Source organism: Eutrigla gurnardus, assembly GCF_963514095.1.
Source record: "Eutrigla gurnardus genome assembly, chromosome: 20".
NCBI classification, from domain to species: Eukaryota; Metazoa; Chordata; class Actinopteri; order Perciformes; family Triglidae; genus Eutrigla; species Eutrigla gurnardus.
This window is the reverse complement of record NC_139931.1, coordinates 9,010,772-9,034,085: the sequence shown is the minus strand read 5'-3', so window position 1 is coordinate 9,034,085 and position 23,314 is coordinate 9,010,772. Positions and strand designations below refer to the sequence as shown.

Below are 23,314 nucleotides of genomic sequence, written 5' to 3'. Positions count from 1 at the left end.
TTCTCCTGCTGTTAATGGCACTGAGCTTTGCAGTGAAAAACACAGTGAGGTTAATGTTCAAATAAACATCCAATGGATGACTAATCATTATTGGTCACACCCATGAGAGGAAGTGAATGAAAGACGTGTTTGTTGATACAATCCATTTGTGTGTGTGAGAACAGGGAGGATATTCAGCGTCTCAACACATTACATTGGTTTCTGTGAGGTCCACATTTCTACTATAGGATCAGCCACACAAACAGATTCAAGAAAGGCAAATCATTTGGAAAAATGAGACCAGGCACTGGTATTTGCCACCATTTGCATAGAGCATTATTTAATTTAAAAAGAATAGCGATACATATACAGTTGACAAGGTCAGTTTCATGGTACAGTACACAATTCCAGTGATGTCAATTCCCTTTTTAAATATGATACACTGTATTTCAACGCACCTCGATCCTTCAGCGTGAGCAGCGCAAACCTTTCCATTTCTCCTCAGACTACATAACTAACATTGCAATTAATTCAAGTCATACATGTAAATGAGAAAAAAAAAATTAATGTGCAAATACACAAACAAAATGTAACAAAGCGGAGGTTAAATCCTTTAAAGACCAATAAGCCACATGTCCGTGTCTTTCTGGAATGTCAGTATCCTTTCTCGGGTGACATAAAGGAAGCGCTGAATATCGGATGAAGCCATTAATAAAGTTGATTACTGCGAGTGCTTTTGCTTTCATGTAAGATAATTAAATACATTCATCTCACTTCTGCAAAGTTTGCGTTTTTTTCAAGAGCAGGAATGTCATTTGTGCACTCAAGCTAAAGTGATTGCAGACTCATCTCAGATTCTTATACATAAAGCAGGAAAACAGTGAATCCATTTCTTATCAATATGCGTGGGATTGTTTTGTTTTTTTAACTTCAAATGTTATTCAAAATATTCCTACTGAATACATACAACTTTTTACAGTTTCTTTAAAGCACAAACAAGGCTTTGAGACGGTGATGAATTGGGCACGCTCTGGAATGAGGTTCGCACATCCAAATCAAAGAGGAACAAACATTGCGCTGATCGTTCTTCCTCTGAACAAGGCATCGCTATTTACGCAGAGGATTGAGTTACGTTTTCACCATCTATATCCCGTTGTTGGGCCTTTTTTATTGCATGTCCTGGTGTTCCCTGAAGGAGCAGCTCTACATTAAAGATGACACAGCAGGGAAGTTTGTCCACTGCACAATAACAATCTCTTAGTTTTAATATTCAAGCAATATCCTAGCCCTGTTTTAGTCCAGTCTGGATGGAATCAGGAATCACGTGTTTTCTCACTCACACACACACACACACACGAAAAATGTAAAAAAAACATCTCAAAAGGTCTGTTTTTAGGCCCTAATCAATCGCATACAGTCTGATCCAACTTGTCAACATCTCCTGTTTTACTGCAACATTTGAAAATAATCTGCACCCTTCTATTTAGCTTCCATGTAAACTGTGATGGCTGGATATTCACACGGTAAACCGCTGCTGCTGGAACCTGTTTGGCTGGAAAATAAACAAAACTCGACCAGGACAATGGAGGCGTATTAAATGTGTTCAGACTGGACTAAAGGCTATCTGAGGATTAATCCTCAATGAGGATCGTCTTCTGGTAATCGCTAGTAGCTCTCTGCTCTTCCAGTACCATGCACTCTGTTAATCGTATTATATACATGCATTCACTAATGTGTCCACAAACAGCCTAAAAAAATGGAGTAAATGTTCTGCTCTGGCCTGAATGAGTTAGTACCAATGAACACGTCACATTATTTACATCTGGCAACAACATTAAGAGGCTCTTAAGGATAACCAGGCATTGTGTACAGGGCAATATAAAGAAACAACAACCCTCATTAGTTAGATAAGGCGCAAAGGTGTGCAACAATTTCATACACGTATCAAATGGAGTGGTTCATTCTCTTGTGATGATCACAGAAAGAAAAGAAAGAAGAAAAAACACAAATTCTTGGAAACATAATCAATAAAATCAAATCATAAATAACACAAAAAGACAAGCTGTACACGTTTAAGTGTGCACAAATAAACCCAGTCACACACAAGTCAGAATAGTGGTAGTATGTAATGGGTGGCGTCACCCTATTTTCAGTTCACTTGGTACGACCATCGCGTCACAATGCCACATCTCATGCTTCCTCGTCACACAGCAACAACAACAGTGATCCCAACAAAGATACGCCGACGTGATACAGTGGTAGAAATGCTGTAGTTGATGCGACTGGCCCCGGCGCGAGCGTGTGTGTGTGTGTGTGTGTGTTCTGGTGGTCAAGGTAAAAATAGAGCAGGAGATGAAACCTGCTCCGGCCTGTGTAGACTGATTATTCTCGGTTACACAGCAGGTGTGTACACAGGTCCGACACACACACACACACACAAACACTACTGTAGAAAATGGACATCCTCGCTCCACTTACTTCCTGCCACTCTCTGTGCAGTGCTGGAACTGGGCAAAGCTGAGGAACACCTGCTCCAGTGATATCTGGCTCACGCAGTAGTCTTCGATCTGGTATTTCTCTTTGGCCGCCTCCAGGGTGCCAAACACCTAGGTAGGAAATAGAATAGTGTGAAATTAATGCATTTATGGTGTTATCCAAGACTTCAAAACATAAAGGTATTTCTTTTTTCAAAGCTGGCTTAGTTGTTTGGAGTATAAAGCATGACTAAGCTACCATTACTGTGAACATGTCATAAATTTGCCATTTTCTCTTAAAGCTCTCCAATTGGAGCTCAGGTATTAAAGCATTACTGTGCATGATTATGCCCACTAGAGGGGGCTCTAACACAGCACAAGTGCAGAGACTGTGTGTATAAATCAGTTACCTGTGCCCAGGTAAGTGTTTTGTCAGTTAAATGGTAGTGCACCATTCCCTGGTGCTCATCCTTTAGTTGACTTCCTGTGGTGGGAGAAAATTCACAAGGTTAGATTAGAAGTCATTAATACACCTAACTTTTTAGTTACTGTAAATGTTAAATATATGGCTCTGACCTGGGAAGGTACTTTCAATGAAGTCTTTAAAAAGCTGCAGGTCACTGTCCTCCAATTCGGCCTCTATGTGCACTTTGGCCAGCAGGGTGTAGCCGCTGCCAAACTTGCTCTTCAGGTGTTGGGGACTCCCGAGGCACTTGAACTGACCGTTGACCATCACTGCCAACCGGGTGCATAGGGCCTCACACTCCTCCATACTGGTGAGGGAGCAATCAGGGAGACAGGTAAAAGGTTGCAGCATCCTCATGCCGTCTGCTTTTGATGCATCAAACAAAGTGTTTCTCTTTTTCTTTGGTCAGAGTATTAATAATGCAATCATGTGTAAATAGAAGTTTACCGATATAGTGACTTTGTGTAGGTAGTTTTGCTCAAAATGTTTTGAATGTAAACATATAATTTGTACACTAATTGGTAGTGAAATAGATGTATAAAACAACAGAAAAACTGGTCTTGAGTAAATGTGCTGATCCAACACAAAAGTCTAAAACTCACCTATGAGAAGTGATGATGATGGCCTTTCCAGACTCCCGTGTGCGTGTAACAGCATCCCACAGCAGTCTCCTGGCAACGGGGTCCATCCCGGTCGAAGGCTCATCCAGGAAGATGACCGGGGGCCCACCAATCAGAGCCATGCCTGCGCTCAGCTTCCGCTTGTTACCGCCACTGTTGATGGTGACAATATCTATAAACAGTTGCTCAACAAAATATCGAATAACGGTGTGGCGCAAAACAGTCTACCTACCTGTAGCTGCGGACCAGTTTATCGGCATGAGGCTCCAGCAGCAGCGACCTCAGCACATTCTCCACACAACCAGACACATACTTCTCCGGTATTCCTCGAAGTCTGGCGTACATACTCAGAGTCTCTCTTCCTGTCATGTGGTCCAACACGGCGTCAAACTGCGGGCAGTAGCCAATGCGCTGCTGCACCTGCAATCCAGAGATAGACATTCACTTTCAAATCCTGGCCTTTTGAAAGCGGTAATTTATCTTTGAATTTTTTAGAAATGTCCTTTTCCTCTTACATCTCCCGCTGCGCTTACCTTTTTAATGTCCCTTAAGATGCTGTATCCGTCGATGTAGGCGTCCCCAGAGGTGACGCTCTCGTCACACGTCAGCATCTTAAAGGTCGTGGTCTTGCCTGCTCCATTGAAGCCCAGCAGGCCAAAACACTCCCCTTTCCCTACAGCTAGAGACAGCCTGTCCACAGCAAGAAGACTCTCCCCGCTGCTGTACACCTGCGAGGGAGAGATAACAGTGTTTCTGTACCAACTCGTCATATCTCACTGAGACACACACCTCTTGCGTCACACGCCTGTCTCAGTCAGACACGGACAAAGCCTCTGTACCTTGCTGAGCTCCTGCAGGATGAGAGGGCTGCCAACCATGGACTCCACCACAGGCTGGCACTCCAGGACCCTCTTCCTCTCCTCGGCCACGTCCCTGTCCTCTGGAAGCAGGGCTGCATCCTCCATTCGAGGTAACTAACGCACACGTAGGCAAGACAGAAAATATCAAGCACAAACAGTCAGACATTGTGTCTTCATGTCGCAGTGAAAGGGGACTTCTGTCTTCCGGTAGCAGTAATACAAACACATTTTTTAATAACAAAGGATACGACACAAATAGCACATGCGTACATGTGTAATAGTTTACTGTGTCATATTATCTTGCAACAAACAAGGCATTAAGGCTTAGACATGTTATTTTTATTATCAATTAACTGCTAATCATTTTCAAATTGCATAAAATGAAAAATTAAATTGTTCGTTTGTGTCAAATAATACAGTTTGCAGGGACATCTCCTTTTAGAGTGCAGATCATTTCGCTCCTTTCAAATTCTGTTATTAGTCTCAAAGTGACTCTTTATGAATGATGACTGTTGCCGACTACCAATCTAGTAGCAGTGTTTCTAACTGTCATTTCACTCAATTATTCCCCAACTACTGCCTTGGTCGTCATTAGATACTTCTCTTTTTTCTCAGGATTCAGTTTGAATATATCTAGCCACACTTGTGGAAGCTGTGGTTTCAGGGAAGTTTCTGACGCAACTGGAAAGTTTCCATTCTCCCAAACAACAAAAAAGAAACCAAAAAAACAACACCGCCTTCTTCACAACTCCCACGGTTCATCTACCTGCTTACGTCTCCTTCCCAGGGAGGCGAGGAGGCGCCGGAGGGTGCGGACACACTGCAGCTCAATGACAAACAGCAGAAGGATGAAGACGAGGCCCTGCAACGAGAAGGCCACGAGGAAGCGACCCACACCAGGCTCTGACATCGAGAAGTAGTTGGTCTGGTACGTGATGTCTAGAAGCAGAGAAACATTACATATGTATGCTTTACATTACACATTTGATTAGTCCACTAAACTTGGAGCAAAAAAAACACACGCTTAAATGCCTGTAAACATAAACTCCAAGTTAAAATACACTTTTGAATCAATCTGCTCCATTTCTGCTTGAACTGGGTGTTCTTTGCTAAAAGCAGAAATCCTTATAGACAAGACACATCATTATTCATACAATCCCAATATACCAATATGTGTGTAATAATGCCACCATCATTATGGCATCTTTATTATATATCTGTCACATAAAATCAGGTAGTAAACCACATTGTTTTAACTGTTTTTTTGTTTTTAACTAAAATAAATCGCTGAACCACCTCGATGTTGCATTCGGGCCGTGCTTACTTAAGATCTTGCACACCGTCTGGCTGATTGGACTGGAGGTGCAAAACGTGATGAATTCATAGTTCTGGTAGAACTGGCTGAAGGACATGCCCAGGCAGTAGTTTGGGAAGATCAGGAATACTTTATCCAGTAAGTGCGACATGTCCTGCAGCTTCAACTCTGGAGAAGGAATTCATAAAGAGACCATCAATGATAAGGAAACATTTTCTCATTGATCTGTGGAGCGTTTGCTGGAAGCCAGTACCTGGGATGCTCATGATGGTGACCGTCAGAAAGGTGGCCGTGCCAGAGATCATGTTGAAGATGGTGAGGCGCGTGTAGGCGGTAGCGGCAGTGGAGAAGAAGAAGCTGAGCAGGTACATAAGAGGCACAACGGCCCATCCGTACAGCAGCAGCAACAGCAACACATCCACCAGGTGGTTGTTGTCGACGAACGCCTTGACTCCGAACGCCTGGAACACCACCTGGGAGCGTGAAACAAGACGTGAGACCGTAAGATTCCTACTACACTCTCCACCTGGACCGTTACTCCCTTTATCAGACGTCGTACTGACCAGCATGAGGAGACAGGGCAGCAGGAAGTTGACCAGGTCCCACAGCAGGGCGGAAAACCAGAAGTTTGACAGGTAGACGCCGCTGACCTTCTGCACATGCTTGGACTTGATAGAGGACTCGGTTACGAGCAGCAGGGCAAATGTGCTGGACAGGGAGGCCATGCCGTACATCAGGTTGATGGCGATGACGAAGCCCGTCTTTCCCCTACAGACGACGGAAAAATCAATGAGAAAATAAGAGGAGGTGAAAAGGGGTTGATGACAGGAGGAAATGAAGAAAAATGGTGCAAAGGAAAAGGTGAAGAAATGTCAAGAGAGGCGTGAAATGACAGAGACGGACACACCTGCTCTCTTGATCTCTGCTCAAATCCTCACCGTTGTTGAAGTATAACCCGGCTTAAACGATCCCTGAGTAATTACAATCATTTTCAAACGATACTAATGGACACCTCAATAAATAAGATTACCTTTTTCTACGCAAAAGCTGCAATTTTTCAATTTATACTATAACCCCTGAGAGTCATATAAGTGGTGCTATCTAATATTTCTTGTCATGAAGCAGGAATATTGGTCCCTTTGAAATTGGATGAAAAGTGTGCTGCTTGCAACTATGCTCAAGATACAACTCTTCCCCCCTTCCCCCCCCACTCACTCTGTGAGCTGGCTCTGGGCCGTCTCAGACAGGTTGCGCGGCATCGGGTAATTGCCCGTTTGGATGGAAGCGTTGGGCCCCGCCAGCAGCTTGTACAGAGCGTTGTCCACCATCATGAGGGCCGTGGCGGGTGTGTGGTAGCCCTCGTTGTTGAAGTAGGCGGTCGCTTCGGCGTATTTGCTGTTGCTGCCACGGAAAGCGGCGCCCACCACACAGCGCTCGTTAAAGCTGCCGCCTTCCTCCTCCGCCTGGGTCAGGATGTAATCAGTGAAGTCTGATTGGGGGGGGGGGGAGGGATATAGTCAGTAAATACTCATTCAAGCAGTCAAGCAAAGTCCTCTGTCCCTCTCAAGATGCTTACCAGTGACGTTGATGAGCTGGCCGAGCTGGGCAGAGAGCTGTGAACTGTATGCGTTCGCCATGGCAGAGGCCAGGGGCCCGACCCCCTGCTGCAGACCCACGGGGACTCTGGTGGACCCGTAGCGGCTGAGAGCCAGCCTCAGCTGAGGAGCGTCCTGGTGATTGGGAAAGGTGCGTGCCACAACTAAGGCGAGAACGGTGAAGACCAAAGGGACCAGGAACTGAGCCACCATCACCTTCCAGTTTCTCCAGCTGTACAGCGCCCTCTTCAGGAACATGGCGTAGAACTGTTGCAGGTGTAGCCTGGCCTGATGGGCGAAGGAGAGCGGAAATGAAACGAGATGAACGATATGCAGAAAAACATGTCGAGCGTCTGTTTGTCTCCTCTCATCTCACCCCCGTGTTCAGCTTGATGTTGGAGCAGTCCTCTGAAATGAGCGTGCCGCTGTCGGTGAAGTCGGTGACGTCGGTCATGCCGCTGATGCTGCTGGCGTCGTCGGTGTTCCAGTCATGGGAGCGCCGCTCGTGTTGGTACTGCAGGGCCGGCAGCTGGATCGCCTGGATGTCCAAACTGGAATCCACCAACTTTCCCACCCTGAACACACAAATCCATCTGTGATTATCTATCTAAAATGGGAAAATCCAGAACAAAAGCTGCCTTAAATATGTTTTAAATCAGCATCTAGTTTAACATGTTTGGTCATTAGATGTTTTCGAAGAGTAAAGATCGTTAGTCTGGAATTAACACTCAAAACAAGAGTTCAATAATAAAGAAACCTAATGAGAGAGGTGTTACTTTAACTGACAAGGCGGTTTACTAAGCTGCAAAATACTGCAGCCCAGAGGGGAGCAAAATGACCACATGTTCAAACAGCAGCTTTTCTAGTCGTGTTTGATGTTCGGTGTACAGGGTTTCACAGCCAGAACACGGTGACGTGTAAATAATGAGGTCGGTGAGACGAACGCTCGCGGCGGCGGCAATTAGAATGGCATACGCCCTGCATGCGATTGAAGCCGCATGCGGCGTTAGCGGTCGGCAGTGAAAGCACTCGCCTGCCTTTTTGACACAAACAAATCAAATCTACAGGGAAGCTGAATAACTGCTCGGTAGGCAGCAGGCAGCTGAGATGTGTGAGCAGAGGAGAGAAATGGGTTTCTTTTTACACTAACGTGTGAGATGAGGTTCCACAAATTCCAAAATAGATTTATGATTGCAGAGTTACTATATCAGGCATTTCAAAATGTGTATATAGAACCCACTAAAACATCTCCTCTTGTACATTTAAAGGATTTCTCTCATTGGCTTAGGTTGCTGCTTCTATGAAAATGACTCCCACCTGAGGAAAACCTCTTCCATAGTGGTCACTGAAGCTCCGTAGCTGGCTATGCCCAGCTCATCTCGGTTCATCTCCAGCTCAGCAAACAGCAGCTCAAACCTGAGGGAGATGAAGTGCACAAACATATTACACTCTACACTCCCAGCGGGACAAATATGATCACTCGATATCACAATATGAGCTCTCGGTGGGCGTAAAGCTGACGTTGAAATGGAGTCCAATTTGTGTGAAGAAAAATATTGATTTTCAGTATATAATAAAAACTTGTTTAAAAAAAGCTGAAGGGAAAGAGAAATTGAAAGGCTGTGTCAAAGGAAAAGGTGGGACATATTTTGTATATTTACCACACTGATTCCTGTTTATGTATATTGCTCTCATGTGTGAACACAGGTGTGACCGACCCACCTGCTTGTGCTTTCTTTGGGCAGGATGTAAGAGAGCTCCGCCCCTGCACTGCTCTCCAGCGTGGCATTGGGTACGTACATGTGGACAAGGCGGGTGATCTCGGACACGTTACAAAGAGCATCCTTTACTATCACCATGTGGTAGCCAGCACCTGGTAAGCAGAGGAAAGGAGGCCTTTAGAATTAATTCTAACAATGATATAATGATGTATTTCAATCACTGGATTTTAAATTCTGCTGAATATCCAGGTCAGGTCTATTTTCCCTCCACTTGCCATATTTGTTCTTAAGGAAGAGCGGTGAGCCGCTGCACTGGAGCTCCCCTCCCGCCATGATGGCGATGCGGTCGCCGAGCAGGTCGGCCTCGTCCATGAAGTGCGTGGTGAGCAGGATGGTGCGACCGCGCTTCTCCCCCTGCAGGAGGTCCCAGGTGGCGCGTCGAGCTGATGGGTCCATACCTGACGTGGGCTCATCCAACATCACCACCTGGAGACAGACGACATTAAGAGATGAAGAGACGAGAGGCGGCTGAATGTGGACGATGGGAGCGAGTGACCGAGACTTCACCTTGGAGTCTCCAATGAGGCCGATGCCGATAGAAAGTTTTCTCTTCATGCCACCGGAGAGGGTCTTGGAGCGAGCCTGCCGCTTGTCCTCGAGGTTCAGGATCCGGATGATCCGGTCTACCTCGCCTGGAATCTTGTCTTTGGAGAAGCCTTTCAGCTGCAGACAAACAAATTATTTTAAATTAAAACAACAGCTGGCCATTATAAACTTTGTAAAAGGAAGAATTTATTGTACAGATGTACTTAAATAGCTAGGGAGTGCAGCTAGCTAAAAAAAGTGCATGATTATGCAAGTACCTGTGCGTAGAAGAGCAGGTGCTCTCTGACAGTAAGGTTATCAAACAGCACATCATGCTGGGGACAGAGTCCCAGACTGCGGCGGATCAGAGCCATGTCCTGACAGATGTCGTATCCGTTGATATAGGCTCTGCCACTGGTGGGAGGAAACAGCCCTGCAGACACACACAAAGGCCCTCGGTTGAGTTCAGATTATTAAAGTGGCTTGTGTGTGTGTGTGTGTGTGTGTGTGTGTGTGTGTGTGTGTGTGTGTGTGTGTGTGTGTGTGTACATCGGTGTGTTTCAGCTGCTCACCTGTCAGCATGGACAGCGTCGTGGTCTTCCCGGCACCGTTGTGTCCGAGCAGCACCGTGATCTGTCCCTCGAACATGTTCACCGTAAGATCCCGCACAGCCTGCCGCGTCTTGTTGCCCACTTTGAATTCCTGTCGCGAGGATAAACCCCAAACAACATTTGCATGTAACCTTGGTGTTTATTTACCATCTCACTACTTGGAATGGTGAAATCTTTAATGACACTGTTGTTGTTTTTTTTGGAATCTTGCACCATCTGCTCCCTTTCACAGTCGGACATGTTTTCGCCGCTCACCTTAGCAAGGCGTTTAATCTTGATCCCGGAGACCAGGCCAGCTGGCTCTTCCTCAATAAACTCGCCTTTCAGAGCCTTTTCTGCATCCTCCTCTTCCTCCTTCTCATTCACCAAAGCCATGCGAGGGCTGCTGCACCAGTAGGAAGGCTGATGAAGAGGATTGGGATGGAGGTAAAAGCGAGGTTAGTAGGGAGTATATTATTCAAGTACTTATTTCCAACAAGACAAGGAAACGAATTATAAAGGCACAACAATCGAAGCAGCGGATGATCATTCATAAAAACGAAAGAAAGAAAGAAAGGGAGTGTGGGTCGACATTAACATTGTTCTTGCACAATCGGCATCAGAAGGGATTGTTTCCTGACCAAACCTCCCTCTGGTGCACTTCCTAAGGACCAGAGGTAAGGCCACACTTTTTTCCCCCCTTTCTTTTTTAACATCTCACACCCACACACACAATGGATTTCAAGTGCGTCAACATCTAATCCACACCCTGCTGGCAGTCTCTTGAAACCCTGATTACTGGGAAACGGGTTAGCGTTTCGTTTATTTGTGTGGGGGCGTGTATTATAAACGGCACGCCATTTCAAGATCACCCACACTCGTCACGTACATAAAACGTATTTGTGTTGGCTGGTCGGACTCAGACGCTTCCTGTTATTCCAGCCAGATGAACCCAAAGATTTCCTCCAGCCGATATGTCGTGACCTCGAGTGTGCCCCCCTCCCCTCCACTGTCACCATACCAGTGCCACTTTCATTGAGTGCAGCGATTTCTTTAATTTAAGGCTTTTGTTTTCTACAGGAGACGGTGACCTTGCAACTACCTGATGGCGTTTTAAGTGCCGAACGCACTCACAGCATCTGTGCACATGATAATGTGTCTTTAATTGCTGTGTAAACCACAAAGAAAAAGCCACGTCAGACCTGGCTTCAGGCTTCTCCGTGCCTTTCAACAAACCCATGTTTCTGTTCATGTTCTTTTTGCTGCAGTAGGAGCATTAAGTTCATTCGCTTGACTCGTCTGACACAAAGTTACCGTCTGTATCTTGTATATTAAAACAACAAAGTAATCAATAATTATGGTTTGATCCCACAAGCGTCACTGAAAATCTTTTGAACTTTGACACAATATGCTACTGCAAACTGAAATAGAAATATAAAAAAACCACATTCAACCGTTTGTTACAGGGAATGATGACTATGAGAAATAACCAGATGATTAAGTGATATTTTAACTTCCCCATCTTTGGGGTTTCTTTTACGTTTGGTTTGCTAACTGACACTGCAGTAGTAGAGAAGAAGAAGAAAAAGAAGGCACTGTATGCATCTGTGTGAGCTTTGAAGCGTACCAGTAAGAAGAAGTAAGATGGTAGAGGCACGCCGTACTCTCCGGGGAACACGGCCTCCATGTACCAGGCCACCAGCCCATAGAGCACCGAGTCAAACAGCAGCAAGCCCAACACCTGAGCCATGGAGAAGTCATCGTCCACCGTCACAGAGTCAAACATGTTTGACCATTGGATTCCCGTTCCTACGGAGGGGAGAGGGATGAGATCATTTTAAATGCTAATAGTTCAAAATGTGGTTCCAATCAAGACCATCAAGTCTCACCTTTGCCTTCGAACATCCCGATGAGCTGAGCCCCCATGGCCATGGCCACGTTGGAGATGAGGCAGGCCGACACTTTCTGGGCATGACTCAGCAAGTCGTAGCGAGGCCACAGGAACAAATAAGGCAGGTAGCTGAGGAAATAGATGAAGCCGCCCGCCGCTGCCGCCACATTCGCTGGAGTTTGACAGGAAAGAAAGAGGTTGAGCGGGGAAAGCCTGCAACCATCAGTCCTTTTGTTGTCACATATAAAGAGGATGGATATTGAAGAACGTGAATACATTTTTTTCTGCATTACCGATGTCCCTCATCAAGGAGGAGACGGTGGAGAAGCGAGGGGAGAGGGTTGAGGACTACGTCTGAGGTGAATGAAAGACTTTCTTTCTAAGCAGCGTGACAAGACTTCTCAAAAGAGCACTTGTGGCAGACAATGTGACATTGTGAGCCTGTGTGGAACACGCATTGATTAGCTGTCATTATCTACTCATAAAAAGTGCATCAGTTGTTCACACATAAAGACAGCCAAGATCGTTCTTTGTTCAAAGAATGACCAAGGAGAGCACTGAAAGACCTTGTTCTGCTAGTTTGGCCTATTTTCTGCAAAAAGCCCCTCAAAGCTGCCTCTTCCCGCTCCTTCCCACAAAGCATGGAAAGTAATTGACGCAATTTTTTATGACTTTTATCAGGCTGTCAAATACGTCACGTTGGACAATTATTCATGGACCGGAGACAGGGCAGGCTGAGCGAAGATAGCGAAAGCAGGAAGAAAAATTTCAGAAAAAAAATCAGCAGAGATACCTTTTCTCATTATGGCAAAGTAAAATAGGAAAAGTGTCTGGGCAGGTGACATTACTCAGAGCACAGAAATACTACATTATTTCATCAATTCTGTGGACAAAAGACATTAAGGCTTAATCTTAAACAATACATATTTTTCTTACGATTGTGGTTTCTTTTAAACATAAACTACAGCACAGTTAAGCAAAGTTTAAAGTATATTAAAGCAACAATAAGCTGCAGCATTGCAGCAGCAATTCTTCCCGGGCCCTTACGTAGAGAAAAAACAAAAAACACACAGTCACATAACCGACTCACATATTTAAACTTAGCCAAACTAGTTTCTAGAACTGCTCTATGTCTCTCGTTACTTCCTAACTACTTTACGAGGGCTGCCTAAAGGCGAGCATGTGACGAGCACTTGCAACCTGAGCTGCTTCGTTACGAAAAGTGAGAAGGGGGTGCTTTCATCCGGATGCTGGTCTGAATGAGCGAGAGGACAAAGAGGGAGAGGTGGGATTTAAAAAGTGTACTTTCCAAGCTGAAGAGAAACTACTTTAGACAAGAAACAGTGTTTTTCTAAGAGAAATAAACATTTCTTTACCAAGATCAGGAACAACACAACACCAGGAGCGAAGATAGATTTTCTGTAGCAGCAATTACATGACTTAAACGTTTACCCTCTCGCAGCCTGTTAGGGCATAACACACTCGCAGGTCTTTGTATAGTTTAAGCATGTTTATAAGAAGGTAAGCAGACAACTTTGACCTCCAGCCACGCAATGTTGCACACACCGTACAGCTGAACGGAGAGAGTGTGTCCTGTGACGCTAAAAAGCACACACACCTCGTGAGAAGAAGGCACTGATCATGAAGCTGAAGTTGATTGTTGCCACGGTGAAGACGAGCAGGAAGACAAAGACCAGCGTTGGGTCACTGTAGGTCAGCACCGCTCCATAAGGGTTCACCTAAAACAGAAAACACAGAGCTCCAGTGCCCACAAAGCCATGGATGACGTCATGGTGACTACGTCCACTTACTGCATGCAACTCACCTGGATACAAAGGAGCAGTGTGACAAAAAAGATTGAAATGGAGAGGAAGAGGAAGAACATGAGGAACCAGGCGCTCCAGTGGAGCCAGTTGCTGAGACCCATCATCCTCATGTACTCCTGTAAACGCACCAGAAAAAGCAGAGGTTACGGATCCGTTTTACTACTCATTTCAAGAAAAACCTTTTAGAGACGCAAACGCACCTTGAGCTTCCTTTCCTTCTCCTGCACCACGGCTCGCACTATGTTGAGGGAGGTGTAGGTGAAGCTGAGCACCAGCAGTAGGGGCAGCTGGTTCTGAATGGCCAGGATGAAGACGTCGTATATAAACGCGGGATAAGGGAAGCGCGACAGCACCACTCTGGTCTGCCGGAGCAGCGCGGCAGCCGACGTCCTGTTGTGAGAGCGCATGATGGCTCGGTCCACCGCGTGCTGCACGGCCAGGAACCCCTCTCGGAAATACCCTTGAAAGAGACAAGACATATAAACGCTGAAGAAACTTACAAAGTCACCTGTTCCACGAGGAAAAGTCCTTCTAACCTCCCTCTAAATGTTAATATGGAAATGGGTGAGAGGCCTTGAAGAACAAAAGCAAAGCTGCAGGCTGGAGTTATTATGGATGCGGAGGTTTGAAATCCATATTCATGCAACACTAAAAGCTTATCAGTTCTATTGAGGATGACTTTATCTTTTGCTTGCACCCCCCCCTTAAACTTAAAAAGTATTTGCGCCGAAATCCCATGTAGAGCCGCGGTCACCATGGAAACACAGCCTGAGGAGCGGGCTCCCTCACTCCAGAGATAGTAGAAAATAAGTGCCTTTTATCGATCATAATCTCCGTCTTAGCAGAAATATGAAACCTGTTTGATTTGTTTTGGTCGCTACTTGAAGGTCTATCTGAATATCCCCCTGCATACATTCTTTTAAGGATATTAAACATTTATTGTTGGAATGACAGACCCTCTAACGAACGGAAAGAGACGGCGGTTCTCACCAGGCGTCCCCCCCTCCTTGTCATACTGCTCCCTCGGCCCCGGCAGCTGGAAGAGGGGATAGAGGCTGAGCGTGTGCCAGTCCAGGTCGCTGTTGGGGTTCAGCTCCGACCTCTCCTTGGGGGGGGCGTTGCGTGGGGTGAAGCTGAAACGCAGGTGGTAGCTCACCTGTGTTTTAAGAGCGGAAAAATAGAGAGCAGAATTAGCAGATTTAATCGGTTTTATTGGGTGAATTAATCTATTAAGCAATTAATAATCCTACACTGTGCAGCTTTTGCTAATTAAATCCACTTTCTTAGGCTATTTATGTAAAATATTTTGTCTTTCTTATTGTTTCTGTTAAACAAATGGCCCATGTACAGTATACACTTCCAAGAGACTTCCTATCATTCTTTGTCAATTTGTAAATAATGTAATAACAGTGTAATAACAAAAGAAAGACACAGGGCTGAAACAAGCAGAGGAAAGGAGAAATAAAAACCAAGAGAGCACTTGTGTCTTTGCTTTATCACCTTTTGTGTAATTCAGCTTAAGGCTTAGAAGCATCGGGAAGCAGGAAGAACTTTCTTCGAGGACAATAAAATAATAAAAAGGTAAATGATTGACCCAAACATGAGGGAGTACATCTCACTCCCTCCCTATGAGCAATCAGGCTGATTGAAGCCAGATTCCCTCAATGTGGGATGTCTTCTATCAGTCATGTGACGTAAAGCCCAAACTAGCTACATTTAAAAAAAATATGAAAACTTTGGTTGAATTTGGTTGGGCAGACGAAAATGTGTCATCTGTGTCAACAGAAGAAAGTGGCTGAACCAGTAATACCAGTAACACACACTGTACATTTAAATGTTTCATTCTTCCTGAAACTGAGATCAGTGAAACAAACATATTTTTTTAAAAGCAGAAGGTACAAACGTGTGTATGTGTGTGTGTGTGTGTGTGTGTGTGTGTGTGTGTGTGTGTGTGTGTGTGTGTGTGTGTGTGTGTGTGTGTGTGTGTGTGTGTGTGTGCGCTGCCTTTAACCTTCAGGGGCAGAGGTTCATCGTCGTGGGAGAAAGGGTGCTCAAACACCACAGCAGCCAGCAGCTTTCCCGACAGAGGGTCATTTCTCACGTAGTCCTCAAACTGCTCCTCTGACTCAAAGCCACGCACTGGAAACCAAACACAGATACAAACAACACCACGTTAGTTGTGGCCTGGCATTCACGTCACGTTCTTCTTTCTTTTTTTGCGGCAATTTAATTGCCCGACCTTGGTGCTCACTCCTCTCACCGACACACTCTCAGCATACTCAATAGTATGGTCAATAATATCAATACAAAAGTTCAAACTGGAGAGAAACTGAATGGCGATATAGGCAAATAGATTACACACATTGGGTTTTCTATTCACTGTTGATGGCATTGTTCCCGTCTTATCAAGCACTCGTGAAGGTATTCAGAGTCTGGCAAAGGACGCTGGTGTTGCACATTGGTCCCAGGGGTAAATCTCGGGTCACTCGTATAAAATAAACACTTGCTTAGGGACACGAGGGTGCAGAGGGGAAAGCACTGAAGGACGGCCGGCTGCCAAACACCTCGGTTCCAGCGTGCATTCGTCACACTGCTCTCCACCTCAGCTGTCCGTCCTCAAGTACCTTAAAGCCACATGTGGGAATTGCGAGTGCACGAATGCTTGTTAGCACCTGAGCGGAGAGGCAAGATAGTTTGATAAAAGTAATGGATGCACGGTTAAACTAGTTAGATAAATGGGTTAAACTCATTTATGAACATTTGAAATAGGTAATTGGAATTTAGTAGATGTTTGAATGTCCTAAATAAACAATGGCTAATTAGCTGAAATAATTCACCGAAGGCCATGTGGAAATGGATAAATGGTTCAACCTGTTTTTAAGCTTAAAACAATGGCTTAACGGTTGAAAAAATGAAGAAGTTGTAAAGAATATAATGTTGAAATAGTTAGAAGTTAGCAGATATGGTTGAATGAAATAGAACAAAAGAATACTACATCTCAACATTGAGATTACATAACGTAGAAAATCTCATTTCACAATTTTCCCATGTAAAACACCAAATAACCACCTTTATGGGGTCCCCGTGTTGTCTATGTCAAACTACGCCTTTTAACTGTTCAAGAGAATCCCTTCATTGTCAGTCAGAACAGCGACGTCACATTTAGTTTGTCTCCTCTGTGCACGACGTACTCAGATTCAACCTTGACCCCCCCCCCCCCCCCCCCCCCTCCCTCTGAACGCCGCGTCCAGCTGAATTATTCATTAACAGCTGAGCTGGGATCTCAGATGTGTCAACCTGCTGCATCTCAGCCGTGCGTCCATCTCACTGATCGTCTGTCGACGTGAAAACAAATATGTATGCAGGCTGTCAGTCTGCGTGTTTATCCGAACAGCTGCTCACGCGTAAGTGTGTGTAAATTAAAAAGAGATCGATTGCCGGTGTCCCTGAGAGAGGAAAGCAGCACTCTACGGCGTGGGAGCTTCCTGTCTTTTCCCTATCTAAACGGCCAGTAGATTCAAGAGAAGGGTGCGGCCCGTTTTGCTCTCGTGGCGGCTGTTTCTGTTTCTGGAGGAACCGGTATTCCCACCTCCGTCCTGAATTACTTGATCGGTGTCGAGGCTGTGGTATTTGTTCCACCTGTTAGAGAGTTGCTACCGACCAGGATGTAAACGCTGAAACTACTCCTTTCAGTAACATCCACCAAACCTGACCTAATTATTTAAGTTCTGGTTTCAATGAAATTTAAAATTGTTTTATGATTTTGGTGAATGGTCATATGAAAGGAACAGTTTCACATGATTTGGAATTATTTGCTTTTATGCTAAAAGCTACAAGATAGATTCATAGATCAATACTGCTTGCATGTATGTAAATATAAAGCCAGCAGCCTTTAAAGCTTAGCTCAGCATAAAGGCTGGAATTATGGGGAACTGGTTCCACACAGAAATGCATAAATTGAATAATAAATTCATTTAAATGTACTGTTAACTCCCCAACCCAAACCCACCTGATGAGAGGAACAGGCTGCCTCGCACGTCCTCCGCCACCTGACGCACCACGCTGGAGTTGCCGGGCACATAGGCAAGTTGCAAGCGTCGCAAGAAGCCCCTGGGCAACACGTCGACGGCATAGCTCTCGTAGACCGTGGCGTTCGGGTAGTCCTTGAAAGGCACCTTCTGACGGAGCACGATGAGGATGCCGGAGAAGAGCAGGGGCAGGAGTATCTCCACCAGCGTTACCAGGATTTGACGTTTCTGGGGAGGAAGAAGATCATTTCAATATGCTTTGAAGCACTATTCAGAATTGAAACTAGAGCATTTCACAGGCATGATGATAATGTGACAGCCTCCTTCTGGTGAGTGATTGGAGTACAAAGTGCTTTGGAGAGTTTCGGGATATTTCAGTCAATTCCAGAAGGGTGCCAATATGTCCCTTATTTGGCGCACAATCTAAATGATTTCACGTCTATGAGGAATAAATGTAAGCCAAGAATAGACATGTTGCAGGTTTGTCCATGTTTATAAAGTGTTTAATGCATGAATACATTTGGTGATAACATCTTCAACTTGGAGTTGAATGCTAGGTCAGTGTTTACTTCAATCAGATAATGCCTGATTTAAATGACAATAATTATGTTGTTTTTTTATTTTAAAAAGGTTTGATCGTTACATTTATATTTCTTATGAATTCCATTAAAGACTAATATAAAGGGGTTAGTTAGTCATATGCAAAACGGTTATTTTGCCTCACAATCTATATTTAAATATTTCATTTTGCTCTTGTGAGCCTACATGCCATTGTGGAACAAAGAACCACTGATAACATTCACAAGCACATTTGCAAAGAGCTGTAATCCCATCAGCTACAAAAAACCTGATCTGGAAATATGTCAACATGACCTCAAGTTGTCCGTGAATATATAAAGACACCAAAAACCACGTCCATGTCCCAGAAATATAATACATTTCCAACAGGCTTCTACAGGCCGGATGACAATGTCCACGTTTTGCTTGAGCAGGTAAAAAAAACGTACAGCATTACATTTGCTAATATTTTTTGCAGCCAAGATGAATGGAAGTTTTATTCTTGCCGGGTCCTAACAGAGTTCTGTAGACTCTAGATAACCACAACTGGATAAAAGGTGATGGAGCAACAACCTCATGCCACGTGCTCTTTGCAGCCGATAGCCGGTTCCATTTCTGGATAGTTGCATTGTGCAACAATCAGCTGATATTAATGTTTAAAACTATGCAAGCTGCCTTCGGAGCGGAACACACTGGCACTGCTCAGAGTAAAAATCAATGCCTGTCTTCTGCAAACTGCAAAGACTGAAGATATGATTTTCAATGAACTACATAATGGTGCAGATTGCAGATATAGTTACATAACACAAAATCCGATTGTCATGTCAAAAATAAAACAAAACCACTCAAATAATGACGTATATATTTTTGTATCCATATACACACCGTATATAGCAAACATGTAACTGAATTTGTTGTGATTATAATTTAGTTTTAATTACTAATTAATTGTATTGTACCATTTGTTTTATTGTATATCCTTTTTTAATTTATTTATATTATTTTTTTAATATGTTTGGAGTGTGGAGGGGGCTTCAACTGCACTTAATTCACTGCATTGCGACGAAAAAAAATTGAATTCTTAAAAAAAGGTACAAGTTATGATTTCACCTAAAGATACCCATATACGGCTTGGCAAACCATGTGACAGCTTGTTGACCTAGTTCGACCCAGTGTCACAACAACAGCAGGCACACTGTATATTACTGGGGTCAAGGCAACCAACTTCCAAAGTGGCTGGCTAACATCACACATCATGGAAAACAACATGTTAGTCGTTTTACTTTATTTATGACGTCCCATGAGGCCATAACTTAGCAAATAGTGTCATGCAGGCCTCTGCTCAGTACACACAGATGTGTCTGACATTTCACAGTTGCAAACAATGTCATGACCTAAAAAGGACAGATAACAAGCAGGGTGTAGGTTCAACGCCCTCCAACTCACCTGCTGAAGATAGTTTTTCCACACGAGGAGTCCAAATTGCCGCGCGATAGCCATTTTGAGCAGGACACAGTCCGATCAGCAGTCTACAAGGGTCGGAGACAGAAAATGGGATGACATGTTTAGTTTCCAGTCAGAGCTGGTCTTTGAAATGTGTTTGTTGAAGTTGGATTTTCCCTGGACAGCTTCCACCATCAGTGATGGTTTCTCATCTCAGTTTCTAGTTAACATTAAGTCAAGAAATGAAAAAAAAAAAAAAGAAAAGAAAAGAGAAGTGAAATTGAGCAATCGGTCATCACATCAAGCACGATGTTTTGGTCACGTTCGGGAAACCGTACACATAGTGAACACTAAAAAAAAAAAAAAAATCACAAGATAGGAACAGGGGAAACGAGTCTAAGACGTAAAGTAAAAAAAGAAAGGGATAATCCTATCAGCCAGGAAATTGGGGAAACGATCAAAAGAAACAGCTTCAAGCTGAACCAGATACAGGCCGGTGATATCTGAAGATAGCTGATAGAACAGATAATAAACCAACAGAACTAGGTAGAGTCCAAAGAATAGCATCAATAAATATGTTCAAGCTTCTTCAGCCAGACTTGCCTCACAGGAGTCTCATTCCATCATAATTGGAGTCCCATTTCACAGCACTTGAGTTCATTAATGCAATACAACTGGTCATACTGGGACTCTCTGGATTTTACACTGGTGCCATTCATCTCTGATTGGCTGCATCCCTTTCATGATATATTATTATTATTGGATTTCAAAGATCATGTGCTAAATACTCTTCGGGGCGACCATTGCTCTATTAGTACGTCCGAGCAAAACCACAAAGCCTTTGGCGACGTGAACCTTTTTCCTTACTAGCCGAAACCGAGCCTCGCTCCTCTCCGATTGGTCCCGAGACCGCGTTGCGGACCTCCTGATTGGACAATCGATTCGTTCGTCAAATCCCTGAGGATTCTGACGAATGCTAATGATGGAGCTGGGGAGGAAACAAAGCTAGGTGTTTCCTAAATTACGACATGCTGACTCACCGGCGTGACATGTACACTCTTTGGAATCAACAAATGTGTTCATTTAGTGAAACAAACGGGTCATATTACCTCAGGAGAAAATAAAAGCAGGTTTCGTCACTTGGACCTCTCGCGCCGCGGTCCCTCTTCCTATCGAGCTGGATACAATTCCTCCTTTTTTGGGGGGGGTGAGGGGGTCTTGAACCGACGACTAAAGCATCGCTGCCGGGCGACGCTGTCGAGGCTCGGCTAGCGGCGGTGGCGGCGAGGACGTCCGCAGCCCGGTGCGCGTGTTTGACCCTCCACTTTGCTGCCTGCTGCTAGCGAGGCGATGACATTGCACCAGCTGCTCCGCGAGCCCGTGAATTCATCGTGCAAAACGCAGCGACAACCGTCAACAAAACGCGTCACGTGATCGCAGTGGAGCAGCGGGTCACGTGATCCCCACAGCTGGGTTCGCTGAGGACGAACAAATAAATGTATTATTTATTTGTTGTGGCTCATATAACTGTTTATTTTAACATAATATGTTTTTGTATTACAGTCCTTCACAATAAATATTATTACAATAATAATAATAATAATAACCTTTTTTTCGTTTTTTTTAATGAAATAATACTTTAAATTGCCATTTTTTTGTGATTGTGGACCAAATACAGAAAAATATAAGGAGTCATGGATCAAACAATGGCAGAGAGTAAATAAATAGGTTTAAACTGATTACAGTACAACAAAATCAGTGTCTATGGACCAGCAAATATAATGTGCCTTAGAAAATATCTACCGTACTAAACAGTTCAAACTAGAATCATAACAATCAACGCAGCTGAGATATCATGACTTGAGTCCCTTTTATTAACCTTCAAAATGTCTGGTTCCCACTATTTCCCTTGTGCAACTCAAAAATGTCTCTTAATTAGACCGACCCTGCTCGGTCATACTTCCACTTTGTAGCCTTGACGTCTCTGGTTATTTTCTCAAATTACATTAAACAGGTTCTTGTCCCACTGGCTATCAAAGTGAGCTTTACTTCGTGTGCACAATCAGTGCAGTGTTCATTTAATAGCAGGGTCAAAGTTACAACTAAGGGATCCTGTGGGCTTGTCTTCTGAAACCTTTCCTGGAAATAGGAGGGTTTTAACAACCTGGGAGGAGTTTACGTTTTACAGTTAAAAACATATTTCCTAGAGTCTAGTATCTTTCCAACAGGACTCAGGATATCTCAACCAGAATTTTATTTCTAGCAGTGTGGAGAGGGCTTCGAACCAGCATGTTGGAAAACAAAGGGCAAGGCTTTTATTTACTGGGAATTTCCATGTAGTCTGGTTCACCTTAAAGGGAGAACTGACTAAGTTCTGGAAGTTATTTTAGTCAGGAGTTTTGATGAGCTCTTGGTTATTTTTTAATTACATTTTTGTTAAATGTTATTAAAATGTTATTTTCATGTTGCTTATAGTTCTAAATAATAACAAGGAAATACATTTTTTGGGGAAAAGAATACAGCCCATTGCAATAAACCCATTTTCTTGTATAATAAAATAAAAAATGTCTTGTTGCAAGTAATCAGAGGACAATAATTTAGTAAACCAATTACAAATTATACTGTGTTTTTTTATTTTAACTCCGTACAAAATTACATATTCAAAATCACAGTTATATTGAGAACACTGTACTGTAGAAAAACATTAGTTTCACAAAGAAAACTGCTTTTTGGAATGAAGCGAAACATAATTTCAAGTAGTAGTGGCATGTTGTTTGTCTTTCTCCATGTACAAAAAAAGTACTATGTACATTTTAAAAAGGGGTTACAAGCAGACTGGTGTAACAGTTTAAAAATGTATTCAGTCAGTCATGGACTCTTTAGACATTGTGTCCTGAATGAGGCTTACAGTACTTTCAAAACCCCATCCGGTAATCATTTTCCTTGAGTATCTGAACTTCCCTTTCGCTCCAAGAAGGCAAAGCAAATCAATTCAAAAATACTTTAGTATTGATTGTTCAAGCGGGAGAAACGGTCACATTTCATTGAATTGCTCCTTCCGTGATGATAAAAGTGCTAGACCTAATTCAGATGGCAGGAAAAGTGGATTAGGTACAACTTATCATTACCAGCATGTTAGAGTTTGATGTTTCATCGAGTGACTCGTTACATTTGAGCCGATTAGTTAATGCACTAAACATCTGGATGATGGGCTGAGGTTTGCAAGATACTCATCCAGCTGGCGATTCTTGGTTTGTTCCATTACCAGCACACCATGTTGAACATATAGTGTGTCATATAGTGTCCTAGAGTTCTTTTAAGTAATGCCTACTATGTAATATCAAAAATGTTAATGTACTCTAG

General features: G+C 43.8%; 1 protein-coding gene across 2 annotated transcripts; it reads right to left on the bottom strand.

Moving 5' to 3' along the window:
• Positions 1–287: 287 nt before the first annotated feature.
• On the bottom strand, positions 288–21,339 carry abca3b (ATP-binding cassette, sub-family A (ABC1), member 3b). 2 transcript variants are annotated; one of them, XM_084037118.1, is made up of 31 exons: positions 21,061–21,339; positions 19,955–20,037; positions 17,932–18,178; positions 15,934–16,061; positions 14,913–15,078; positions 14,123–14,382; positions 13,922–14,038; positions 13,715–13,835; positions 12,095–12,268; positions 11,833–12,014; positions 10,482–10,628; positions 10,188–10,317; positions 9,894–10,048; positions 9,598–9,753; positions 9,306–9,516; positions 9,032–9,182; positions 8,627–8,725; positions 7,686–7,884; positions 7,291–7,597; positions 6,930–7,203; positions 6,278–6,482; positions 5,968–6,187; positions 5,724–5,882; positions 5,166–5,338; positions 4,379–4,513; positions 4,073–4,267; positions 3,772–3,959; positions 3,522–3,692; positions 3,030–3,226; positions 2,864–2,937; positions 288–2,585 (listed from the first exon to the last, which is right to left on the bottom strand). In XM_084037118.1, exons 2-31 carry the CDS (start codon positions 20,006–20,008, stop codon positions 2,454–2,456), a joined length of 5,127 nt encoding a protein of 1,708 aa, XP_083893244.1. In that variant the 5' UTR covers positions 20,009–20,037; positions 21,061–21,339; the 3' UTR covers positions 288–2,453. The 2 variants fall into 2 exon arrangements, with proteins under 2 accessions (XP_083893244.1, XP_083893245.1); XM_084037119.1 differs by lacking the exon at positions 288–2,585 and adding an exon at positions 2,735–2,755 and having other exon boundaries at positions 2,825–2,937.
• Positions 21,340–23,314: the final 1,975 nt, after the last annotated feature.

Bases quoted from the DNA above. Each gene is read 5' to 3' on its own strand.
- abca3b (XM_084037118.1), bottom strand. From the start codon at position 20,008: ATGGCTATCGCGCGGCAATTTGGACTCCTCGTGTGGAAAAACTATCTT. The intron at 15,079-15,933 runs GTTAAAGGCAGC...CTTAAAACACAG, and splicing joins ATGAACCTCTGCCCCTGAAG to GTGAGCTACCACCTGCGTTT. The intron at 9,517-9,597 runs GTGAAGTCTCGG...GTCTGTCTCCAG, and splicing joins GCCTCATTGGAGACTCCAAG to GTGGTGATGTTGGATGAGCC.